This window comes from Phasianus colchicus, chromosome Z, assembly GCF_987193195.1.
Source record: "Phasianus colchicus chromosome Z, bPhaCol1.hap1.1, whole genome shotgun sequence".
Classification (NCBI taxonomy): domain Eukaryota; kingdom Metazoa; phylum Chordata; class Aves; order Galliformes; family Phasianidae; genus Phasianus; species Phasianus colchicus.
The window spans coordinates 44,376,346-44,398,705 of record NC_143476.1 but is presented as its reverse complement, the minus strand read 5'-3'; the positions used below and the strand labels follow the sequence as shown (position 1 = coordinate 44,398,705).

At 54.8% G+C, this 22,360-nt stretch overlaps 1 protein-coding gene across 8 annotated transcripts; it reads right to left on the bottom strand.

Moving 5' to 3' along the window:
- Positions 1–83: 83 nt before the first annotated feature.
- On the bottom strand, positions 84–20,878 carry LOC149912922 (adenylate cyclase type 10-like). 8 transcript variants are annotated; one of them, XM_090130574.1, is made up of 23 exons: positions 12,660–13,240; positions 12,304–12,408; positions 12,173–12,211; positions 11,554–11,697; positions 10,760–10,965; positions 10,412–10,505; positions 10,166–10,254; positions 9,467–9,658; positions 9,140–9,261; positions 8,462–8,538; positions 8,018–8,204; positions 7,024–7,076; positions 6,664–6,817; positions 5,797–5,989; positions 5,432–5,518; positions 4,818–5,101; positions 4,279–4,412; positions 3,495–3,617; positions 2,626–2,880; positions 1,845–2,380; positions 1,516–1,623; positions 1,171–1,349; positions 84–746 (listed from the first exon to the last, which is right to left on the bottom strand). In XM_090130574.1, exons 1-23 carry the CDS (start codon positions 12,808–12,810, stop codon positions 560–562), a joined length of 3,699 nt encoding a protein of 1,232 aa, XP_089986700.1. In that variant the 5' UTR covers positions 12,811–13,240; the 3' UTR covers positions 84–559. The 8 variants fall into 8 exon arrangements, with proteins under 8 accessions (XP_089986700.1, XP_089986704.1, XP_089986699.1 ...); XM_090130578.1 differs by lacking the exon at positions 12,660–13,240 and adding an exon at positions 18,708–19,746 and having other exon boundaries at positions 1,171–1,623; XM_090130573.1 differs by having other exon boundaries at positions 1,171–1,623.
- Positions 20,879–22,360: the final 1,482 nt, after the last annotated feature.

The following is a 22,360-nucleotide window of genomic DNA, read 5'->3' as shown; positions in this document are numbered from 1 at the left end:
AGAAAGACATATTTTTTCTAGAAAGCACATGAAAATTAGCTGTTTTTACATTTTCCAGATCTCAAGAATGGACATAACAAACATAAGGAAGCAAACATTTTATTAAGATAGAGTAGGTAAAGGAGAGTTGTTGTCCAGTGTGAGAGTTTGCAGATGCGTCGTAGCTCTCGGTGGTTGTTTGGTGGTCTTTTTGATGAAGGCTGATGTCTTCCTCGCTGTGTGCTCTTTGATGTGGGTCCGGTCGGAGGACACTTGGCTGGCTTTGGCTGGTTGTCTTACTGGCTACGACTTCTTCCTCCAATCTGTTGCTTCCTTGTTAATGTGTGGTGTTCTGCCCTAGCCAGCTGTCTTGCACTCCATTGCAGACATCGGGTAGTTGTTACTTGGTAGATGTTACTTGGAGAAACAGGAGGCCCGCTGTGTGAACTAACTGTCCAAGTCTGTAGTAAAGCATCTGTTATCGGCAGCCAAAAGCTGGATTGGCAAGGTCAGATCTGTAGCTGCCGATCCAGCACCCCATGAAGGCACACAGCTTTTAACTTCACTTGTTTTCCTTAATTCAAGGGTTGTCCAATGTTGTCCAGTCTGCTGCCAGGTAGGAGTGCATCTTCCTGTTCGTGTTAGCCTTCATGAGTGCTGCCAGGCGGGAGAACCTCCGTCCAGCAGATGTGCTCTCCTGGCTGTAGAGGTCCTCGAGCAAGGAGAGGCACCTGCTCTGCTGAAGCAGCCTGGCTTGCTTCTTCCTCCTGCCACACAAGAGAAACCGTTGGGCCCAGAGGCATGGCTGTGGAGCACTGAGTCAGACAGGGCAAGGGAAAGCAGGGTGGCAGGGCTGGACGGCTACACTGCTGGAGGAAGGGAGCTGATGCCAGGAGGGCAGCCGGGATAAAGGGGGCAAAGGAAGAAGTGCTGCTGGCACTGTGGCTCTAGAGGTGCATCCCTCAGCACAAGCTGCTTTTTACCCAAAGGTGTGCATTCTTCTCCCATGCTGCGCACAGGAGACAGCGTGAGGCTGCACCATCCGTGGCTTTACCCACACATCACGCCTGAACACCTCAGTCCTGTTAAGGCTTGGCAATGGGCTGAAACCTGGGCAGGCCTGGGCCTGGATGCGTGGGATCAGGTACAAAATGGCTCTTCCTCTCCCGTGTTGTCCCTTCTGCTGCTTACCGAGCCTCCTGTGGAAGGGAGGACACTCTGCCTGTGGCCTGAGGAGCCCGCTGCAACCTTTCCCACAGAGACTTGACAAAGGCCCCGGCACGGGTCTGTGGGAACTGCTTTTCCAGCAGGCTTAGTGCCTGCTTGCTCATTTTCCTGGCCAGCTTCACACATCCCATGTTGCTGCAGACCTGCACAGGAAGAGGGAGGCATGCAGATGTAGAGGACTTGCCCAAGTCCTGCAGACTCTGCAGAAATGGACAGGGGACAGGCTGTGGCAGGAATATTCCCTGCCAGCAGGGAAAGCATCTGGCTGCATGCCTCCGGACACCCTTCTGCTTTTTCCTGCTTCTTTACCTCTCCTTTGAGGCTGAAGAAGGTGGCCTCCTCAAAGCGGTCGATGGCATACCCTTTTTTCTCTAGGGAGCTCCTCAGGACCTCTGCTTCGTTCAGCTTCATGATGGCCTTCAAACAAGCAACACAAACAGCAGGTGAGCATTGGTGCAGAGCCCCTGGCCAGCCCCATCCTTCCCTGTTGCCTCCTGCAGCATCTGCTGTAGCAGGGCCCGTGTTCCTCTCGGTCATGCCTGCCCTAACACAATCCTGTGGGCTCAGAGCAAGGGAGAGGGAGCCCTCAGCCCTCCTCCATGCTAATGCAGCTCGTGCTGGCAAGCAGGGTAACTCACCATGGAGCTGTTGGAGACGTGCAGGTAGGCAGCTGCAGATTCCAGCAGGTAGTAGAAGGCTTGGGAATCACTGCTCACTGCCGCGTAGTGGCGAGCCAGGGGCACAAGCACCGCTTCGGCGATGGCTTCACACTGGCAGGACCACTGGCCACTGTCCTTGGCCTGCAGTGTTGTCTGCTTGCCCTCTGCCAGAATCCCCTCTGCAGGGAGGGTCCTAGTCCTCCGCAGGTGTTCTCCAGCAACTACCAAGGCCTCCCAGCTGCTCCAGTTGTCCTCCTCAGCAGAGCCCTGGCAGCTCCTCTGCTCCTGGGGGCTGGAGATGCCGAAGCGGTGGAAGGCCACAAAGTCCCCTCCGTGGCACCTCTGGCATTTGTGTGCGTGCCTCTCCAGGAAGGCGGCACACTCACGGTGAATGTTTATCTTCTGCCTCGTGGGCCACAGCTCATACGTTGCCTCCCACAGCAGTGGGTTGCAGAAGGCCAGGATTTCAGACTGCCGCTGCATGGTCTCCCTGCTCACAGAGGACCTCTTCACCCCTGCAAGGCAAGGAGTGCTGGCCTCAGACAAAGCTGGGGCCAGACCTCAAGGCTGCCCCAGCGGGGACAAAGGCAACACTTTGGCATGTGCTGCTGCTGCCTGAGCCCGGCCTGTGCTCTGCCCGCAAGCACAGTGGCAGAGGCTCTTGCAACAGCCAGTGAGAACTTCCCTCTGCATGAAGCTAGGTGAGCAAGGCCCTGTGGAGTCACAGTGCTCCTGGGCCCATGCTGCAGCCATCACTTACCACTTCCTGACTGCCCAGAGGTGGGCAGCCTCTTGGTAGCACCTTGCTTGTCTTCTGGCTTCTCAATGTTCTCCAGTCGCTTCAGGATGTTGTCCTCCACCAGCATGTCCAGCAGTGAATTAATCTCATGCATTTTGCTACTGGGAACAATGTGAGCCAGCTGCTGGGTGGTAAACACCGGCCCTATGATGGCTGCAAACTTCAGAATCATCTGCTTCTTCAGACTGATCCGATCCAGCTCAGCCAGCATAATGTCTGTCAAGAAGAAGCAACACGTCTCTGTCTTGCCTGTCCCTGAGCTGAGGTTGGAGAAGCCGGACAGTTTCTCCAGAGGAAATGGGAAAGGCTTTGGCCTCCTTTCTGCTGGATGGAACCTGCTGGGCAACCAGAGCCCAGGGTCAGTATCGTCAAGATGGCTCTGCTCCTCTCACAGTCACAGGCCACGGGAGTCAGGGAAAGCAGAGACACTCAGACAATCAGTTTCCAATCAATGATGCAGAGGGCACGACCCAGCAGGTATGTGTGTCCCACCGTGCGACCTACTCGATCTGCACTGGGTTTATGCCCAGCAGTGCACACAGGAGCACAGAACATTCCTGCCAGCCCAGAGCTGGACTCGGAGTTCCCCCACCCATGGTGTGCAGCTCACTGTTCGGCTCAAAGCTGGTCTATTGCCCACAGGGGAAAACCACAGCCCGTAAGAGCGCAGGACTCTTCTTGCTTGGGCTGGAGTCACCTTCCTGGCAGAGCCCCGAGGCTGAGAGGGCAGCCCTGCAGCACGCAGGTGCCCAACCTCTCCCTTACCTGCACCCCAGGAAAGGAAGCTGGGGCACAGCCACAAACCGGACAGGAGCCGCTCCGCTCCTCACCTTTCAAGGCCACTGGCAGCATGGGGTTCTCCAGGCTCACGTCTGGTCTGAGGGTACAGATCCTTTCGCTGTCATTCCCGGTACCCGAGCTCGAGGCAGCTGTGACAGCGGGTGATGCCTTGGCTGCAGAAGATGGGAAGAGCAGGGGAAACATGAATAAGGTGCTACAAGTCGTACCTGTCATGGTCAGGTGCATTGCCTGGCCTGCACTGAACAGGGCCAGCAAGCAGGGCATGCCAGTTGATTCCCACTGCAAGCTTGCATTTGCACTGCCCCCCCAGCTCTCTTCTGTCTTCACACCAGCTTCAGACCAAATGCCCTTCAGTCAAAACTTCTGGGCTTCTCAGATGGAGAATGAATGTTGCACGACAGAATGCGGTGGTGATGCTGCCTTCAACAGCACTACCTCCAGAGTCAGGGAAGTTGCCACTGATGCTCCAGAAGGCAAAGCCCGTGCAGGCTGCCCCTAAGCAATGATGCTCTGCTTGGCATTGCTCTTGCAGTGGCATTCCCACCGTGCTCTTCAGTTCCCAAGGCCCTTGTGAGGACTTGAGGTTTTGAAGCAGTTTCCCACTCCCCCAGATGGGCTTTGCTCTCACAGGAGCTGAGCTGATGGTTGTCACGGGAGCAGCAAGGTGTGCAGCAGCCCACACCTCTGCCATGGCAAGTTCTGCCCTGCTGCAGGGTCAGCCTCTGCCCAGAGTTACTGGGGAGACACAGGGCACGGCTGTGCAGGAGAGGATGCGCCACAGCGAACAGCGGATTGGCAACAAAGGGTGCTTACCAATCAAGTTCTGCCAGTTGTCCTGCCCTTCATCTGGCCTCCTGGTGTGCAACAAGAGCATGTTGTTGCATTGCAGGTAGCGCAGCAGTTCCTCACAGTAAGATGGGATGCCAGAGCTTCTCTGGATCAGGAACCTGGGCAGGAGCACAAGCAACACCAAGGAAGTAAGGTGCAGCACAGTTTGGATGGGTGGTGAGTCACTCAGACCTCGCAGGCTGACCAGCCTCTTCAACATGGAGAAACCTGGCTTCTGGAAGGGGCTTGTGTGTCTGGCCCCTCCCAGACGTACAGCGTTCCTGGGAGTCCATCAGGAAAGGCTGATGGACAATGCCCAAAGCACAGAACAGCAAACCACGGCAACAGCGAAGGGCTGACACCATCCAGACTCTGCTGCTCGTGGCAGTTGCCCATTCTTAGCTCACACCTGCTATGGCCAGGCTTAAGGAAAGACCCATCAACTCCTTTTTAACAGGGTGATTCCCAGCTGTGGTCAGCATAAGTGCAACCCCTACGGAAGAGCTCCCCAGACTTGGGCTTACCTTGCTAGCTCCCTGGGGATGCTGCTCACTCCAAGGTCCTGGCAGGCTTTCTGCACCACAGCTGAAGCTTTCAGCCCTTCCAGACGAACGCAAGTGGTTCTCTCGGATGTTGTTCTGTCAGCGGCAGCTTTGAAAATGCTCTCTGTTCTGTCCTTGACTGGAGCTAAGCTCATGACCATGAAGACCATGACACTTTGGAGCATTGGCCACATGATAGACCAGGACACAGGGTCGAGGAAGTGGGCGTTGTCGATGAAAAATATGCCAAATTTCCCTCCAAGCACCTAAAAAACAGGTGGTTCTGAGTGGAATCCAGTGGATTCTTGAGCGTCTTCCAGGGAGGACACATAGCCTTTCTCGCTCTCACGACAAGGGGATATTCAGAAGCTTCTCCTCAGCCACCTCCCTCTCCAGGAGTTTACCAACTTTGTTGTGCGAGACTGTAAAGTCTCCTCTAACATCAGTTTCGCGGCAGAAGGAGAGAACTTTGCCAGGCAGAGTTTCTGGAGGGCTGTGACCCAGGCGAATCGTCCCCTCAGGCAGCTCCAGCGTGGAGCCTGCACCCGGCACGATTGTTTGCCTCCTGTGAGGCCGGAGGAAGGAGACCTGCTCACCTTCTGTAGCATTTGCGTACAAGTCAGGTGGAACGCACTGGCCCGTTCAGTGGAACACATCTTGGAAACTTTGTCCGTGATGGGAAACTGTCCAGGAAAGACAGAGAGGAACATTGCTGCAGGTCTGGGCACACCTATCTCCCAGAGCAAGACTGCAGAGCAAAATGCCTCTGCTTTTGCATGTGGCCAGCACCAGCCCCCCTTCAATGGCATTTCCAGGGTGCTGAACAAAACACAGGGGGGGGGAGAGGGGGGGCACGTGCATGGCACAGGAGCACCCCATGCACAGGGGCACAGGAATCAGACAGCACTGAGCTGAGCCACTCCCAGCAGAGCATCCAAGCAAGACGGCCTCTCACTCTCACCTTAACTGAGAAAACACTGTTTAGCAGGCAATAGCTGCTCTCTTCTATTGTGTCTCGGAATATAGTCTGCAGAGCGCGCTGCCTCTCACTGGAAGTTTTAGCGTCCTGGAGACCCAGCGCCCTGGCCACGAGCAGACAGATGCCAGAGAAGGGCTGCTTCACGTTGTCCTCTGTCAGTTCCACAGTGATGACCCTGCGGTGCAAAAGCAGAAGACACTGAGATCCAGAATTGCCTCCTGGTAGCGCAAGCTTGCCCAGACAGCAGTGCTCAGTGGTTGAGCCGCCTTGTTCTTTCCGCAGAGGAAAGTGGGACTCTTCAGCCACACATCTCCAAGTGCTTCCTGGAGAGGACCAAGCTTTCCCCTCATCGTACAAGAAAGAGTCCCGAGGGGCGGCTGCAGGCCAATCACTGGGGGGGCTGACCACGGCCCCTGCACTTCCACAGCCCCAGCCCAGGTCACACACTGCATGCCCTGCAGAGGCCCTCATTGGGTAAAGAAGGAAGGCCTCAGCAGGCGGCAGGTCTACGTCTGCTGCCCGGCCTGCAGCAGGGCTCTTCTGCCCCAGTGCTCCTTCTGGAAAACAGAGGGCAAGCAGTGCTTCTGAGACGGGCCACCTTGCTTCCTCTCAGCTCCACAGCTGAGCTCTTTCCGTCTCTTTGTGCTTGGCCCAGGGACAAAGGAGAAAAGCACTGGCTCTCAAAGCCAGCTTGGACTCTCCGAGAAAGCGGGTGCTGCTTGGGAAGGTTTGCAGTAGGCTTTTTTGGGAGGCTGCAGCGCAAGGGCTGGCACCCGAACTGCAGTGTTCCACAAACACCAGGGGATGGGCAGGGGAGGGGTGCCAAAGCGACAGCTCCAAAGTGCTTACCTGTGCTTAGCAGCCCGGTCTAAAACGGCCAGCTTGGCAAGTAAGTGGCTCTTTCCAGAGCCTGGAATGCCCACGAATGCCACGGTGTGTGGTTCTTCCAAAACATCATAGGCCTCCAAGCAGCAGTCAAAGATTTCGATCTCCGCCTCCCGACCTGTGCAGACCCACAAGAGAATCAGCTGCTGCAGCGTGCTGAAAAGCGGGGAGCCCCTCCAGTTCTCTCCCCTACCCCGCAGCAGACAGGGAGGGAGCGAGGAAGCGGCTGCGTGGGGCTCAGCTGCGTGTCAGGGCAGCACACAGCACAGCCCCTGGCACTGGGCAAAGGGAAGCAATTGGGCTTCAGATGAGTTCTTCACCTACCCAGCAAGGGACCGTAGCGTGACCTCTCCTTGGCAAGGCCCATGTCATATTGGCTAGAAGGGGGAGAAAACAAAAGTCACTTACTTAGTCAGAAACCGCTGCACGCAGAGCCTGCTGTGGAAGGGTGGAGACCCCCCTCTCGAGCAGCATGTTACCCAGAGCATGTTCCCCTGGCCAACGCTCCAGGTGACACACTAGGACAAGTCTCAAGCATAAAGAAACCCAGCAGCCACGGCAGGACAGCCGAAGCTAACAAAAGTCCCTTGCCGGAGGCAACAACCAAAGAAATCCAAGATGAGGAAAGAAGCCAGGCTACGATGCTGGCTGGCTGGCTGACTGCTTTGCTAGCCTGGACAAGCAAAACAAGCCTCTTGGAAAGGAGGACCTGTGTCTCTTAGTGGCTTGGGATGCCCAAGCTGCTGGCACCTTTGGCTCAAGTCTTGTAGTGGTTTCCAAGAGACAGTAGCATTCGTGTTCAAAAGGCCCTCCAATGAGGAGGTCAAAGCTGGGCCCAGAGGAACAGCAGAGGACTGAGCAGGAAGGCAGGAGGAGGCAGAGCATGCCAGCAGCCCACCTTTCCCCAGTGGAACACGACTGACCCAAAGCTTCCTGCTGGGAAGCAGATGGGGAAAAAAACCCACCCCATGCAGCAGAATGACCGCTGGCTTAGTCTTACACGTGGTGGAACAAAGCACAACAGTGCAAGCTCAGAGGAAAGCTGCTCGGACAAAGCCCACAAGGCTAGCCTGTGCCTCCAAAGACAGGCTAGCCTTCCCCATCCCAGTGCCATCACTTCCACTCTCTTAGCAGCAAGAGGCACAAGGGCAGAGAGGCAGAAAGCAGACCCACACTAGGGCCTCCGATCTTCTCAGCCACAGGCAAGGGAGGTCTGTGGGAGACCAGCCTGGTCTCGCTGCAGAACTCCTCTCTGTTGGCCAAGGTTGCACCCTTGAGGCCCCTCTCCCCTCGCTTGCACGGCTCAGAGAACACTTACTGCTCAGTGATCCCCAGGTATTGATAGATGGTGACGGGATCGGTAACACCTTTCATGTCTCTCTTTGGCAACTCTTTGAAGCAGTAGCTGGGCAGGCGAGAGGCTGCATACGTCTCTGCGTCACAGGACACCATCCCTGGGTAGGCCATCATCATGCGGGCGGCTAAATTCACCTTAAAGCCAAGGACTGCCACAGAGAAAGCATACGTCAGCGCAGTTGGGAAACCTTCAAGGCCAAGGGCAACCTCCCCTCCCAGGCACAAGCCAACCCAACTGCCGGGTAAGCGAACCCAAAGGGAACCGCACGTCTCTGAGCCCATCCTCCTGCCTCAAGGCCCCAACGGGCTGCAGAGTGTCCTTGCCTCAGCCCATCCGCCTTGTCCAGACCAACGTGCTGAAGCAGACCCATGCCAGCCTCACATTCCTAAGACAAAGGAGCCTTACCTGTGTGTTCAAACCTCTCGGGATGGCCAGTGAGGCCGCAGAACGCCGTCCCGCTGCTGACCCCGACAGAAGCTCGCCTGGCACACAGAAAGAGTGACGTGCATTCAGCAGCAGCCCTGCTGCAGTCCCACTCGCCCTGTTCCATCCCTTCCCACCTCTCCCCTCCCCGGCACCGGGATCACACAATCCAGCATGGGTCGTGAGGACTTAGAGAGCTTGGGGTGCAAAACGCCCCGGTGGCAAGGGATGTAGGTAGGGCACATGCAAAACCATTTGGACCCTTCCCCCGAGGCCTGATGGCTGCAACCTGCGTCAGGTCACAGACTCTTCTCCTTAGCAAGGAGGCAAGCAAGTGCTGCCTGCACACCACCCACAGTGGCAGTGACTGGAGGTCACTGGAGGGACTGGGCTCAGGCCTTGTTCCTGGCCCCATTGCCCAGAAGAGCCTGCCTCTGGCACTGAGGAGCTCTGTGCCCTGGTGAGGGCTCGCTCCAGCACAGTGACTGGCAGGCAGCACCTGGGGGCTGTGCCTGGCTGCCGTGGGCTAACCTGCCACCTCTGAGATGCTGCCTCCTTCCAGCCAGGGGCAAAGCAGGACAAGCCAGGGGGCATGTCTATTGCTCATCAGTCCCCTCGTGCCATCCCAGGCAGCACACACACCCCATCACATGCACTCACTGGAGTTTTCTCAGCTCCGTGGAGGCCTTGTGGAGGATCTGCATAGCACATTCCAAGGCGTGGGTGCTCTCACAGGCCAACTTTTCTCCAGGAAATCCAAACACGCAGAGGAAGGTGCAGCCCTGCAAAGAAGAGGTGCAGTACGCCTTGCTTTACAATACTGGTGGCCAGCAGCTGATGCATTCTGCCACAGGCACCAGGGAGACCAGTGGAGCTTCAGGTCAGCCCACAGCCACAGATCCCAGCAGCAGGCAGAGCTGCTTCTCATTCCCCTGCTGCCAAACAGACAGAGGCATCCCGGGGATAGGATGGCTATCATGCACTCACTTTGTCAAACAGAAGAGTTTTGTTGATTTCACCCTTGTGAGGGTTGATGATTTCTGAAATCATACTGCTGCTATCACTGAGGCTGCTGCTGAGCTCCACTGTGCTGATCTTGTCAGCAAACTGCAGCTGGACAAAAAGGCTGGTGACCGGCCGTAGCTCAGAGCACAGCTCCAGTGGCACGTCCTGATAAAGCTGCAAGAGAAGAGCACAACAGCTTTGCCAGCCTGCTCTCCCGGGGGCTTCTCTGGGCCCACAACAGACACCAAGGGACAGCAGGCGTGCTGGCAACGCCAGGTACTACTGGAGGATGGCAAAGTCCTCCCAGGTACCGAGTCCTGGCACAAAGCTACTCTGGCAACACTCTGTCCTGTGACACGTGCGGGCACAAGGGGAGGCTCTTTGCCATCCTTAGGCACCTGAGCGGGATCTTGTCCCCCTTGCTCCCTCCCCCATGCCTGTGCAACCTCCAAAACAACAGCCATGCAGAAGACAGGCAAGGCCGCCTCCCACCACCCCTGTCTCTCAGAGGAGCAGCACAAACGGACAGCTTCCGGGCACGTCTGGCCCCAGCAGCCCTGGCATCTCTTTTCCTCAGGCTCCCGCCTCAGACTGCACTTTCTTTTGGCTGCCTGTTCTCCCGAGAGCTCCACACCATCTCCTGCCCTCCCTACACGCAGCCGCCAGCAGTAGTGGCCGTACCTTCTGGAGAACAGCTGTTGATATGTGCTTCTCCAGCCTCGCTTCCACTTCAGGATTACCAGAGCTCATAAGAACCGGTCTTCGGAGGCCTAGGGAAAGGAAACGCAGGCCGTCACTGGCACGGTAGGATGCAGGGGCTTGGGAAGCTGCACACAGCAAAGGAAAGGTTCTCCTGCACTTGCTCCCGCTCCTGTCTGAAGCAGGCAGGAGCCACCTTTCCAGCCAGTCACAGGACAAGCAACTCACCCATCCCTTCCAAATGCCAGTCCCCTCTGTATAAGTTCAGCTGGTCTACAGCATATTGGTAGTCTTCGTGAGCTAAGTGACTCATTCCCACAACCTGAAGACACACAGGAGGAAAGGAATGCCACTGGCCTCCCTGGAAGCCCCAGGGCACTCGGCCTGCCCCTCCACTCTCTCTTCCCAGAGAAGGGCAAGCCCACCTCCCTGGACTTTCAGCTGAGGTGCAAGGCCAACAGCTTCAGCTCTCTGCCTACGCTTATGGTTAGGGCAGTAGTCACGTTCAGCCTCTCAGCCGCCTCCCCACCCAGGTGCGGGTCTTCCAAAGGGCTCGAGGCCACACCATTCACCCACCTTCATGGCCCGACTGCCAGCAATAGACTTGACCCTGATTCTTTGCTGCTCACACAGCTCCCAGCAGGTCTGTGACAGCACAATTTCATAGGCAGCCGAAAGGTTTTGGGCCTCGATAACTTCATCCAGGGCCTGGCTGCAGATGAAGAAGTAGTGACGATCCCCGCCTCTGACGGATATGAAGGAGAGAATCCCGGCGGAGATCCCTGGGGGGAGAGAGAGACCAGCAGCGTTAACACAGGGAACCTTTGGAACTCGGTGGCCTCCAGCTGCACAGAAGCTCAGCAGACGCCCAGCCTGGAGACAGGCACCAGGGAGGGGAAGGGCCTCGTGCATCCTTCTCAGGGCCATACCGACACAGGTCCCAGAAACGGGCGTCTAAAGAGGGGCAAACAAAGTCAACACTGACAGTGCGTTGGCACTGCCGGGCGTCTGAGCCAGCAGCCTACAGGCTAGCCCAGCAGAGCAGCAGCTTTGAGCAGCGTCTGCTCTGTTTACGTGAAGGCAGGTTGCCTTATCCAAGGGGCAGGCGAGACAGGGGCACGTCTAGGGACCGGGTGTGGGATCTACCTCCCAGTGGGGTCAGACGCTGGGGCCCCCACAGACGGAGCGGGCTGTGCTCTGGGACCCTCACTGGGAACGACGGGCCTGTGCTACAGCTGACGCGAGGCAGGCAGGGAAGGAGCCCTGACATCCCCTGCCCTCGCTACCTCCTGCTTGCCCTGCAAATGCTGGCAGGGGAGGCTATCCCTCGGCTCTGGAGAGTACCGGGGCTGACCCATCTGTGCCCGTACCTATCTTCAGGTGGAGCTTGAGACCCATGTGTGTGTCATGAGTGCCGTACTTCTCCTGGATCTTCCTGGAGCACTGCAGTGCCAGGTTGATGGCCGTAGGCAGGTGAGGCTGTGCTGCTCTCCACAGCACCAGCACAGCATCCCCTGGGGAAAGGCAAGGGAAGGTGAAGGCTCTCCCGAGGGCTGACTCTCCCCGAGTTGCGCCCAGCCGCAGGGACAGCAGCAAACAGCTGGCCAGTGTGCCGAGGAAGATGGGACCGTGGGAGGGCATCATCCTGAAGGACCTCCGGGGCAGCCTGGCCTCAGGGACCCCTCCCATCTGCCGGGCCAGCTACAGCGACCTCCCGGGCAGCAGAGCAAGAGGGTGGGTGGTGGGGGGCAGCAATGAGGCCGCCACCCCCCACCGCCCCGCCAGTGCCCCTCAGCACTCAAAGACAGGGCTCCCTCCCCCCCACCGCTTCTCCCATGCCTCAGCGCTCCTGTAGAAGCCCTGCTCAAAGCTGGAGACAAAGCAGTTCCCCTTTGCTCTCCACAAAAAGCAGGGTGGAATCCAGGAGGCTCCCACGGGAGATGCTGCGCATCAGCAGGACGCTGACTCTGCCTCCTCCTAAGGACACACCTGCAAACTTCAGGATGTCTCCTCCAAAAGCCAGCACCTCTGCAGACAGATAGAGGGAAAAGCAGAGTTAATGGGACGCCTTCTTCCAGGAGCCTTGGGGATGCCCGACAGCCCAGCAGCACGGCTCTTACCCTCCAGAATGTCACCCATGTAGGCGTTGAGGACATGCGCCAGCTCCTCAGCTCCTCTCTCTGGTCCACTCTGCTGGATACACTTCTCTGCCAAGGCAGTGAAACCTGCCGGAAGGACACCCACAGATCAGGACGCGTCTGCATGCACCTGCAGCTCCCCCCTTCCCCAGCCCCGGCTCAGCGCTCGTCACAGCCATGGCTGACAGCCCGGGAGAAGCCGCCCGCTCTTTGGGCAGCACGGCAGGAGGCCTGCGCAGTGACGACAAGATGGCCAGCCTGTCTTGGGGCAGGGCTCCCGAGGGCCTGGAGCGTCCCAAGGGCTCGTGTCTGCGGGGGCTCCGCCGTGCCCAGCCCACCTGAGACATCCGCCAGGAGCAGCACTCCCTCAAGCATCTTGGGGTAACCAATGTCCTCCACGAACTCCTTACGGAGAAGGAGATTGGGAAGGAACACCGCCTTCTTCCCCAGATCTGAGTAGTAGCACTTCCTCTCCCAAGCAGAAGCCATTGTCAGCGCCCTGTGGTACCCGGGGTACCTCAGAACAAGACGACCCTGTCCCGCTGCAAGGGAGGAGGACGCGACGCCCACCGCTCAGGCGGCAAAGTGAGCCCAGGGCCGCGGACGGTCGGCTGGCCCTCTGCTGCGGTGACACCACAATCGCCGGGCAGTGATGTCATCGCCAACCTCACAAAGAGCTGCCCTCCGGCAGCGCAGTGGGCTGCCAGCACTGTGCTCCGTAGCCCGCGGAGCAGTCTCCGCCGTGACCCAGGCTTCCCCCTTGACGCCGAGCCACGGCCTCCGAGGCCTCCCTTACTCGAATCGCTTGAGGATTCAAGAATTTCTCTGGTTGTGTAGTGATGCGGACACTGCACAATTACAGGCAGGAAAAGGAAAACTCTGGAGCTCGAGGCGATAGCTGATTGCCATTATCCTTGCACGCTTTCCTATGTAGTTCTTTTAACCTTATGCATCGGATGAAGTAGGCATTCTGCAGCTGTACTCCTCATCCGAGGCTGAACAACATCATTTTTGTAGTCGCTGCTCAACTCGAAAGATAAGGAGAGCTCCCCTTACAGAATGACTGCTGCTGGACCTCCAGCATCAACCCTGTGCCTAAGGAAACTTCCAGAATAAAGGTTTTAAAAAAGGTTTTGATTTCATACTTCATGTGCTCGCGTTTTCAGAAATCTATTGCTTACAGGTTGATTTTAACCTAGTGGGGAGAAAGTCACTTAATTTTCTAAATAATCATTTTCTAAAACATTTTCCACGTTTGCTTTTCTTAGACGTTGCCTACACCTGTTTGTGCTTCCAACCACAACTCAGGCAGCCTTAGTTGTTTACTACGAGGTAACTTCCATTCCCAAGACGCAGTATGCATTTTCTCCTCAGTTCTGCCTGCTGTTTTTCCCTTGCTTTCTCACTACCTCTGGTGCCTTCACAAAGGACCTGTGGTTTCATTCTGTTGGGCATGAAGAAAGGTGTTAAAAAAAAAAACCCTTCTTACTGCTTAACTCTTCAGGGCGGTCAGAGTACTGGAGAGGATTCTCCTAGACATCAGTTTGAATAAACAGATGTACAAAAGTGCCCTCCTGTGTTTCCTTTCCGTCTGCTACGAGAGTCTTTAAAAACGCTTAAGAAATTTCTCATGGCACACAGAGTGTTAACACTGTATTCTTAAGTCTAAGCACGCACACAAATATCAACAGTTGGAATCAGAAAGAACACAGAGATGTTCTGAAAATATGTTCAGGAAGCAGGCTTGTATGCCGCTATCACATTTTGCACTGCAAAACAAGGTGTTCAAGTAGTTGTAGGGTTTGTTGGTCACTTGTCCTTCATTGTACCACTCAGCACTCCTACTTTTGTATCTCACTTGGACTATAAGGCAAGAGAACATCAGCAGAAGAGAGCAACAAATCTAAACAGGTGGAGAACTCCCACTTTTCACATTTTCTGAAGCATTTGGTCCATTTTCTGAAGCAGTAACTGTGAAAACAGCTATAAAGCAAGGTTTTATGTTCAAAGAAAAACCTGAAGAAGTAGTTAGCATGAGCATTTTGCATGCAGGTATCGTCCTTGTTTTGTCAGCTGAATGGCATTACTCTCGTGTGAAAGAATTGCCCTGCTGAAGAAAGGAAGACTTGAGGGTTCAGGTCCTGAAACGCTGCTGCGTTTTTGTTTTTTGTTTTTTTGTTTTTTTCGTAGAATCACAAGGTTGGAAACGACCTATAAGATCATCTAGTCCAACCATCTTCACACTGCCACTGCTACCACAAGCTACTAAACCATATCTCGCAGCTCCTCGCCTCTTGAACACTGCCAGAGATGGCGACTCCACCACCTCCCTTGGCAGGCTATTCCAGTGCCTGACCACTCTCTGAGAGAAGAAGTTCTATCTTAAGTCTAACCTAAACCTCTCCTGGTACAACTTGCAGCCATTTCCTCGGGTCCTGTTCGTTGCCTGGGAGAAGATGCCAAACCCCTCTACACCACAACCTCCCTTCAGGAAGTTGTAGAGTGCAATGAGGTCTCCCCTGAGCCTCCTCTTCTCCAAACTAAACAATCCCAGCTCCCTCAGCCGCTCCTCATAGAACTTGTGCTCCAGACCCCTCACCAGTTTAGTTGCCCTTCTCTGGACACGCTCCAGGGCCTCAATGTCTTTCCTGTAGTGAGGGGCCCAAAACTGAACACAATATTCAAGGTGCGGCCTCACCAGTGCTGAGTACAGGGAGATGATCACCTCCCTGCTCCTGCTGGCCACACTATTTCTAATGCAGGCCAGGATGGCGCTGGCCCTTTTGGCCACCTGGGCACACTGTCGGTGCATGTTCAGCCGAGCATCAACCAACACCCCCAGGACCCTTTCCTCTTCCCAATCATCCAGCCACTCATCCCCAAGCCTATAGCGCTGCATGGGGTTGTTGCGGCCAAAATGCAGGACCCGGCACTTGGCCTTGTTGAACCTCATTCCATTCACTTCAGCCCAGCGACCCAGCTTATCTAAGTCCCTTTGAAGGGCCTCCCTACCCTCAGGCAGATCCACACCACCTCCCAGCTTGGTGTCATCTGCAAACTTACTGAGGGTACACTCAATCCCCTCGTCTAGGTCATCAATAAAGATATTAAACAAGATAGGCCCCAGTACCGACCCCTGGGGGACACCACTTGAAACAGGTCGCCAGCTGGACTTCACTCCATTAACCACCACCCGTTGAGCACGGCTCTCCAGCCAGTTTCTTACCCAAGGGAGTGTGTACCTGTCCAGGCCACGGGCAGCCAGTTTCCCCAGAAGAAGCCTGTGAGAGACCGTGTCAAAGGCTTTGGTGAAGTCTAGGTAGCCTTTCCCTCATCTACCAGTCTGGTCACCCAGTCGTAGAAGGAGATGAGGTTGGTCAAGCACGACCTGCCTTTCATGAACCCGTGCTGGCTGGGCCTGATCCCCTGGACACCACGCACATGCCGTGCAATCTCTCCCCAGATGATTTGCTCCATTACTTTCCCCGGTACCGAGGTCAGGCTGACAGGCCTATAGATCCCCGGATCCTCCTTACGGCCCTTCTTGAAGATGGGAGTCACATCAGCAAGCCTCCAATCCTCTGGGACCTCTCCAGTTAACCAGGAGCGCTGACAGATGGTCGAGAGCGGCTCAGCAATCACCCCCGCCAGCTCCCTCAGCACCCTGGGGTGTAGGCCATCCGGTCCCATGGACTTGTGACAGTCCAGATGGAGGAGGAGGTCTCTGACTGTCTCCACCTGAATCGCTGGGGGTGCTTTCTGAGTAGCGTCCCAGACTTCCAGATCAGGGCGTAAAATGCCCAGAGGATAACTGGTCTGGCTATTAAAGGCAGATGTAAAGAAGGCATTGAGGACCTCAGCCTTCTCCTTGTCCTCAGTGGCCACATTCCCTGCTGCATCACGTAAAGGATGAGAATTATCCTTGGTTCTTCTTTTGCCATTGATATATTTATAAAAGGATTTTTTGTTGTCTTTTACTGCAGTGGCCAATCTGAGTTCAAGTTGGGCTTCTGCCTTCCTAACTTCCTCCCTGCATACCTTAGCTATTTCCTTGTAATCTTCCCAACTAGCCTGTCCCTTCTTCCAGAGGACACAGACTCTCTTTTTCTCCCTGAGTCTCAACAGTAGTTCCCGGCTCATCCACACCGGTCGTCTACCGCTGCGGCTCGCCTTACGGCACTCAGGGACAGCCTGGTCTTGCGCCTTTAAGATCTCCGTCTTGAGGAGTGTCCAGGCTTCCTGGACCTCTTTGCCCTTAAGAAGTGACTCCCAAGGAACCCGTGCTGCAAGCGCCCTGAACAGATCAAAGTCCACCCTCTGGAAGTTCAAGAAAGTAGTTTTGCTGGTCACTCTCTTGACGCCTCCAAGAATAGAGAATTCTACAGTTCTATGGTCGCGCTGCCCAAGACGGTCCCCAGCCTTCACTTCTCCCACCAGTCCTTCTCTGTTAGCGAAGATCAGGTCTAGCAGGGCCCCACCCCCGGTAGGCTCTCCTACCAGTTGCATAAGGAAGCTATCCTCCACGCACTCTAAAAACCTCCTGGACTGCTTCCTCTGTGCTGTATTATACTTCCAACATATGTCAGGGAAGTTGAAGTCTCCCGTGAGAACAAGTGCTGGCGATCACGTGACTTCCGCGAGCTGCTCATAGAAAGCTTCATCCAACTCTTCATCCTGGTTAGGCGGTCTATAGCAGACCCCCACCAAGATGTCGCCACTACAGGCCTTCCCCCTGATCCTTACCCATAGATGCTCAACTCTGTCCTTACGAAGCCCAAGCTCTTCAACATCAAAACAGTCTTTGATATAAAGGGCCACACCACCACCCTTCTTTCCTCATCTATCCCTTCTGAAGAGCTTGTAACCATCTATCACAGCACTCCAGTCATGGGAGTGGTCCCACCATGTTTCAGTAATAGCAACAAGGTCACAATTCGCCTGACTCACAATCACTTCCAACTCATCCTTCTTGTTGCTCATGCTGCGTGCATTGGTATAGATACCCTTCAGTCGAGTCCTCTGCCTCCCCCCCAGCTTACTCATCGTTCTCTTAGGCTCATCTCTTGCGGGTCCCCTTCCCCCTTCATAGCTAGTTGAAAGCTCTTTCTATAAGCCCCGCTAGCTCTTGCGCTAGTATTCGTTGCCCCCCTAGAGATAGGCGGGTTCCACGGACAGACAACAGGCCAGGGGCCGAGTAAACGGCCCCATCATCAAAGAATCCAAAGTTTCTGGCTCGACACCAGCCTCCGAGCCAATTATTCATTGCTCGTATTTTCCAGTCCCGCTCGGTGTCCCTTACTGCCCCCCCTGAAGGTGTAGAGCAGAAGATCACTTCAGCTCCCGCTCCTTGAACTAAACGCCCTAAACCCCTGAAATCTTTTTTCATAGTTCATAGATTTGTCTGAGCGATTTCATCACTGCCCACCTGAACTACGAGCAATGGGAAGTAGTCTGATGACCTAACCAGCTTAGGGAGTTTCCCGGTTATGTCCCTGACCTGAGCCCCAGGAAGGCAGCACACTTCCCAACGGACTGGGTCAGGTCTGCATATGGGGCCCTCCATTCCTCTGAGGAGGGAGCCACCCACCACGACCACCCTTCTTTCTTTCCTGTCGGAGGCAGTCTCAAGGCGTGGGGGTGACCGCCTCGCCCTAGGCTCTCTCCTAGGCAGACCCTCCTTCGCCTCTCCTCTCACCTCTCCTTCTACCTCCAGCAACTGGAACCTGTTGCTTAGAGGGAGCTGGGGGAGCGGGCTAGGCAGGCGGGGGCAGGCTATGATTTCTCAGAAGTGGGAGGGTCTACTGCTTTCTATTTTTTGGATCTACCAGCATGCAGAACTCGACTTGTGTGCAGAATGGGGCAGCCTGTGTAGCACTGCTCTTGTCTTTCCCAGGGTTCTTGTACCATTTATCACAGAAACGTTCTGGGCAGCCTAATTTAGGCTCCTACTTACTGTTCCCCACACGCACTGAGACAACAAGGATGCATTTCCTTGGCCTCTCTCAAGGGGTACTTTGACTTTATCTCACGACTCTGCGCTCTGCAGCTACCTATATGGGCAGTCTCAAAAAATAAGAGCCACCCTTTCTTTAGTATATTGGCGACTCCATTCTCAGTCAACACTAATGCATTACCTGCGCATTTTCAAACAGAATGGATAGAGCTGCCACTGGATATTCAACTCAAAAAATGGATCACGCCTCTTTGCCAGACTTACAAGACCTCTCTTACCAGAGGGAAATAGCCCTCGCTTCCCAATCACGCCGTATTCACGCCGTCGCTTTTCACCAGTACACACGTTTGAGAACAACCAGTTTCAAAGGACCAAGTGCAGCGGGACTACAACTGCATCCAACGTCTCCGAGGAACCCTCTCTGAGAACTCACCCAGAAGTGCAACCACTGCCATCGAACCAGACTGATGCCGTCGTTTCCTAAAAACACGATTGCGTATCCCACTGGTTTTCCGTTTTGGTTGCTCTCTTCTATTTATGTTTTAATAAGAAATATTGTTTAAGAGCAAGCTTTTCTTTAGTGATGTAATTCAACAGTTTTACGTATTTTATATGCGGCCCAAGCCAATTCCTCTTCCCTCCATGCAACTCAGGTGAGCCAAAAGGTTGGACGCTCGTGCTCCATGACAGCTTGGAGGGGCATGCTGAAGTTAGGCCCGAATTTAGATCCGGGGCAGGAAGGAGCTGCCTCCTTACCATCTTGCTGCCGTACTGACGGGTGCGCTCTTCACGTGCTGACAGTCTTTCATGGGCCTAACAGTCACCCGCGGGGAGGGCACTCGCCCTTCCCCTCTTGTTCACACCCACGCTTTATCACAGCATTAGAGAACCACAGAACGGCTTGGGCTGGAGGGGACCTTAAAGGCCGCCGAGCCCGTAAGGCTGCCCCTCTGCTCTGCTCTCGTGGGGCCCCATCCAGAGTACCGCATCCAGCTCCGGGGCCTCAGCACAGGAGGGACATGCAGCTGTCTGAGCAGGCCCAGAGGAGGGCCACGAAGGCGATCAGAGGGCTGCAGCTCCTCCTCTACGAGGACAGGCTGCACTGAGCAAAGACGAGCTGCCTTCAGCCTCGTCTACGAAGGCTGTGCTGAAAGCGCTGCCTCCTGATTATTTCCTGGAGACTGCAAGAGCCACACAGAGCACAGCAACGCTGGCTGACAGAGCAAACACCGTCTTTCAACAGTTAACACCATCAGCCAGGCACTGTCACCAGCACTGACCAAGAGCCTGCACGCTGTGCTTGTAAACATCTGCCCCGGCGGAGGTCCCCGACCGTCACTGACACACTGCTAAACACACCATCCGCCCCTCGCCGCGCTGCGTCCGCCGCCTGCCGCGCACAGACGCTCACTGACACCGACGGCCGGCAACGAGCGCCGCTTCCTCCCCGTCGCGGGCTCCGATTGGCTGAGCCGCAGCGCGCGGGAGCGGCCGCCGGGAGCCGGCCGTTGGAGCCGCGGCTCTCACGGATCGCCGCTCCCGGAGCCCGGAGCCCGGAGCCCGGAGCCCGGGGCCCGGGCCGCCCCTCAGGAGACCGCGGCGGCAGCCGGTGCTGTCCGGGCAGCACCCAGAGGGAAGCCGCGGCACAACGGGAGCGAGTGCTGAGGGCAGCTCCGCCGGAGGTGTGCGGGAGAACGGGACCGGGACAGGGAGAGGAGCCCTGCGCGGCCCCAAGCGTTGGAAATACCGCGTAGTTTATCAGGACGGTACCTCTGATCAAGCGGATTTTATTCGCAGCTGCAATGGCGGGCCTCCTGCAAGCAGCAGAGCACCCAGAAAACAGCGTTACATCTTCTGTGCCCCGTTGCCCGACGCCTGTCTCCTCCCCCGGTTCCTCACTGGCTGCGTACTGCAGGTTCCCAATCTTCCCGACGCTTCACTAAACGTGCAAACACTGCACAAACATAAATCTCCGCTGGCTAAGCGTAAATCTCTAATTAATTAGCTAACTTCCGGCCCTCACTCCACACTCGGTCATTGTTTCTGGATATCTGCTTGTCCTGCCTTGCATAGAGAGGAGCTCAGACGGAGGACAGGGAGGATCTTGTGCCTGCCTGTCGCATCCCAACCTTCTCACAGAGTGAGACAGTCCGGCCTTGCGTAGGGGCCCTGGCTTCTTTGACGTTTGTTAAATCTGTTTTTCTTTTGCTGGGGGCTTCTTGTCCTAACAGAACAACCCTACAGTATGTTTTCATATCTCTAAGGCTATACCCACGTTGTTTGGAACCTTTCACAACTGTTGCAGTTTTGCAAGAAAGAATTAATCACATAATTCAGCAACTATGTTTCTAAAACATGTTGCCAACGCATACGGTATTTCATACAGTATTTCTACTTTTTAGACCAACTATTTCTAAGGATAAGTTACAGAATACAAACACACTGTGTTCTACTTCTTCAAACCAACTGCCCTTTTTAATATCTAATGCAGAAATTACACTCCATTCCCACAATTTCCCCCTCCCCCTGCACTATCAGTACAGTATCCCTCTGTAGTAGCAGGACTCCTGCTACTACAATCAAAGAAGTAAATATGGGCACAATCATTCCCTTCCATTTGCTGAACCAGGACTCCAACCGTGCAGTGACAGAAGTATCTATTCCTGAATTTTCTGCCAATTCATGAGCAAGAGTGGTAAGCCCTTGCAATGCTTTAGTTATTGTACCATCCGGGGCTGTGTTACTGGAGATGAAGGTGCAACAGCAGGTGCCCAGCATTACACACACACCCTTTTTCAGCTAGTGTCATATCTAGGGCAATCCTGTTGTCCCAGGCCATCCTACTTGTAGCATCCGATTGTTCCGCAATTCCCTTTATTGCCTCCTTTGTGTCGTTTATCAATCTCTGTTGGTTGTAATAGATGTAGTTAATCCAATCTATGTTTTTGTTAACTGTCACCCACCAGAACAGTGACTCGAACTCTGCAGCAATTTGATTTCTCACCTTAAGTTCATCAGGGACACCTCTAGGCACTCCAGTTGAATGTATATAAGTATTTATATAGTGTCATCTAATGAGACCCTGAAGCCCTTTTATTCCTTCGGGGTGTGTGTGACACCCCCGTTTTGAATGATATAGCTAGTTGAACAAGCGCACAGGTACCTCCCCAATTAGATGGGAGAGTGGACCGTAAGATCTTCCCACCACAATACCACCAGGGATCCGCTCTAGAGATTCCCAATCTCGAACAGTTCCCTGCTGAATCTTCTGTAGCGTTCAAAGTCTCCCTGCATAGGGAGAAATTTCCTATAAGCCTGTAGCCCTTACACCCTGCCTTGAGAGGCAAGCTGTATGGTTACCTATGGCTGTGGAGAATGCAGGAGGGACTTCGGCATCCACCTCAGGCACTGGAGGGAACAATAAAGAGAGCGATTTACAGGCTTCGTTTCCCCAGGCGTTTTCTCTGGTACAGGGAAACCATGCGTCGCATCCCTTGGGGATCCTTGGTCCACCCCAGTGGAAGGGGTACCACCTGGGCTCCCGTCCTGATGCACAAGCATAGCAATTGCTATGGTTGAAACTCTGGACAGTATACTTAATGCATTCTACCTAGGTATTCACATCCCCATACGCTGTCTCAATTTCAAACGTTTGTCTGAGATCCTTTATTTCTGCAACTGTTACAACCACAGGGTTTTGACGGAGATTTTCCACTCTCTTTTCCCTACTTGCACATTCTGTGTAGGATCAGGGAGTGAATGCCATACAGCTTTCCTGAATCTGATTACTGGATCTTTTCCACCTATGTCTATTCCAAGGCCAACAGTGATGTTAACAAGACTGTCGGCCTTGTCAATCGTTATTGGCACTGGATTACATTGTAAGGCTTGGCAGGCTGGTTGGACGACTCCTTTAAACATACTGATCTGGTCTTTCAATATACGCGCACACGAGGCATCCAGTATCCCAGGTGTGTATGTCCAGCCTCGGTAGGTAGTTGTCCACCATACATTATTCCACCCGTTACAAGGGTATCTCCTATTCATAGCTAGTTCAGGACATAGGTTTTTGTTTTCATTACTCAA

What these genes read in the sequence shown, in the direction of transcription:
- LOC149912922 (XM_090130573.1), bottom strand. Translation starts at nt 12,810, where the DNA reads ATGGCTTCTGCTTGGGAGAGGAAGTGCTACTACTCAGATCTGGGGAAG. An exon ending in TACCTGGGGATCACTGAGCA is followed by an intron (nt 7,077 to 8,017) that starts GTAAGTGTTCTC and finishes TCCCCCTTCTAG; the next exon opens with CCAATATGACATGGGCCTTG. An exon ending in GCTGCCAGTGGCCTTGAAAG is followed by an intron (nt 2,881 to 3,494) that starts GTGAGGAGCGGA and finishes TCTTCTTGACAG; the next exon opens with ACATTATGCTGGCTGAGCTG.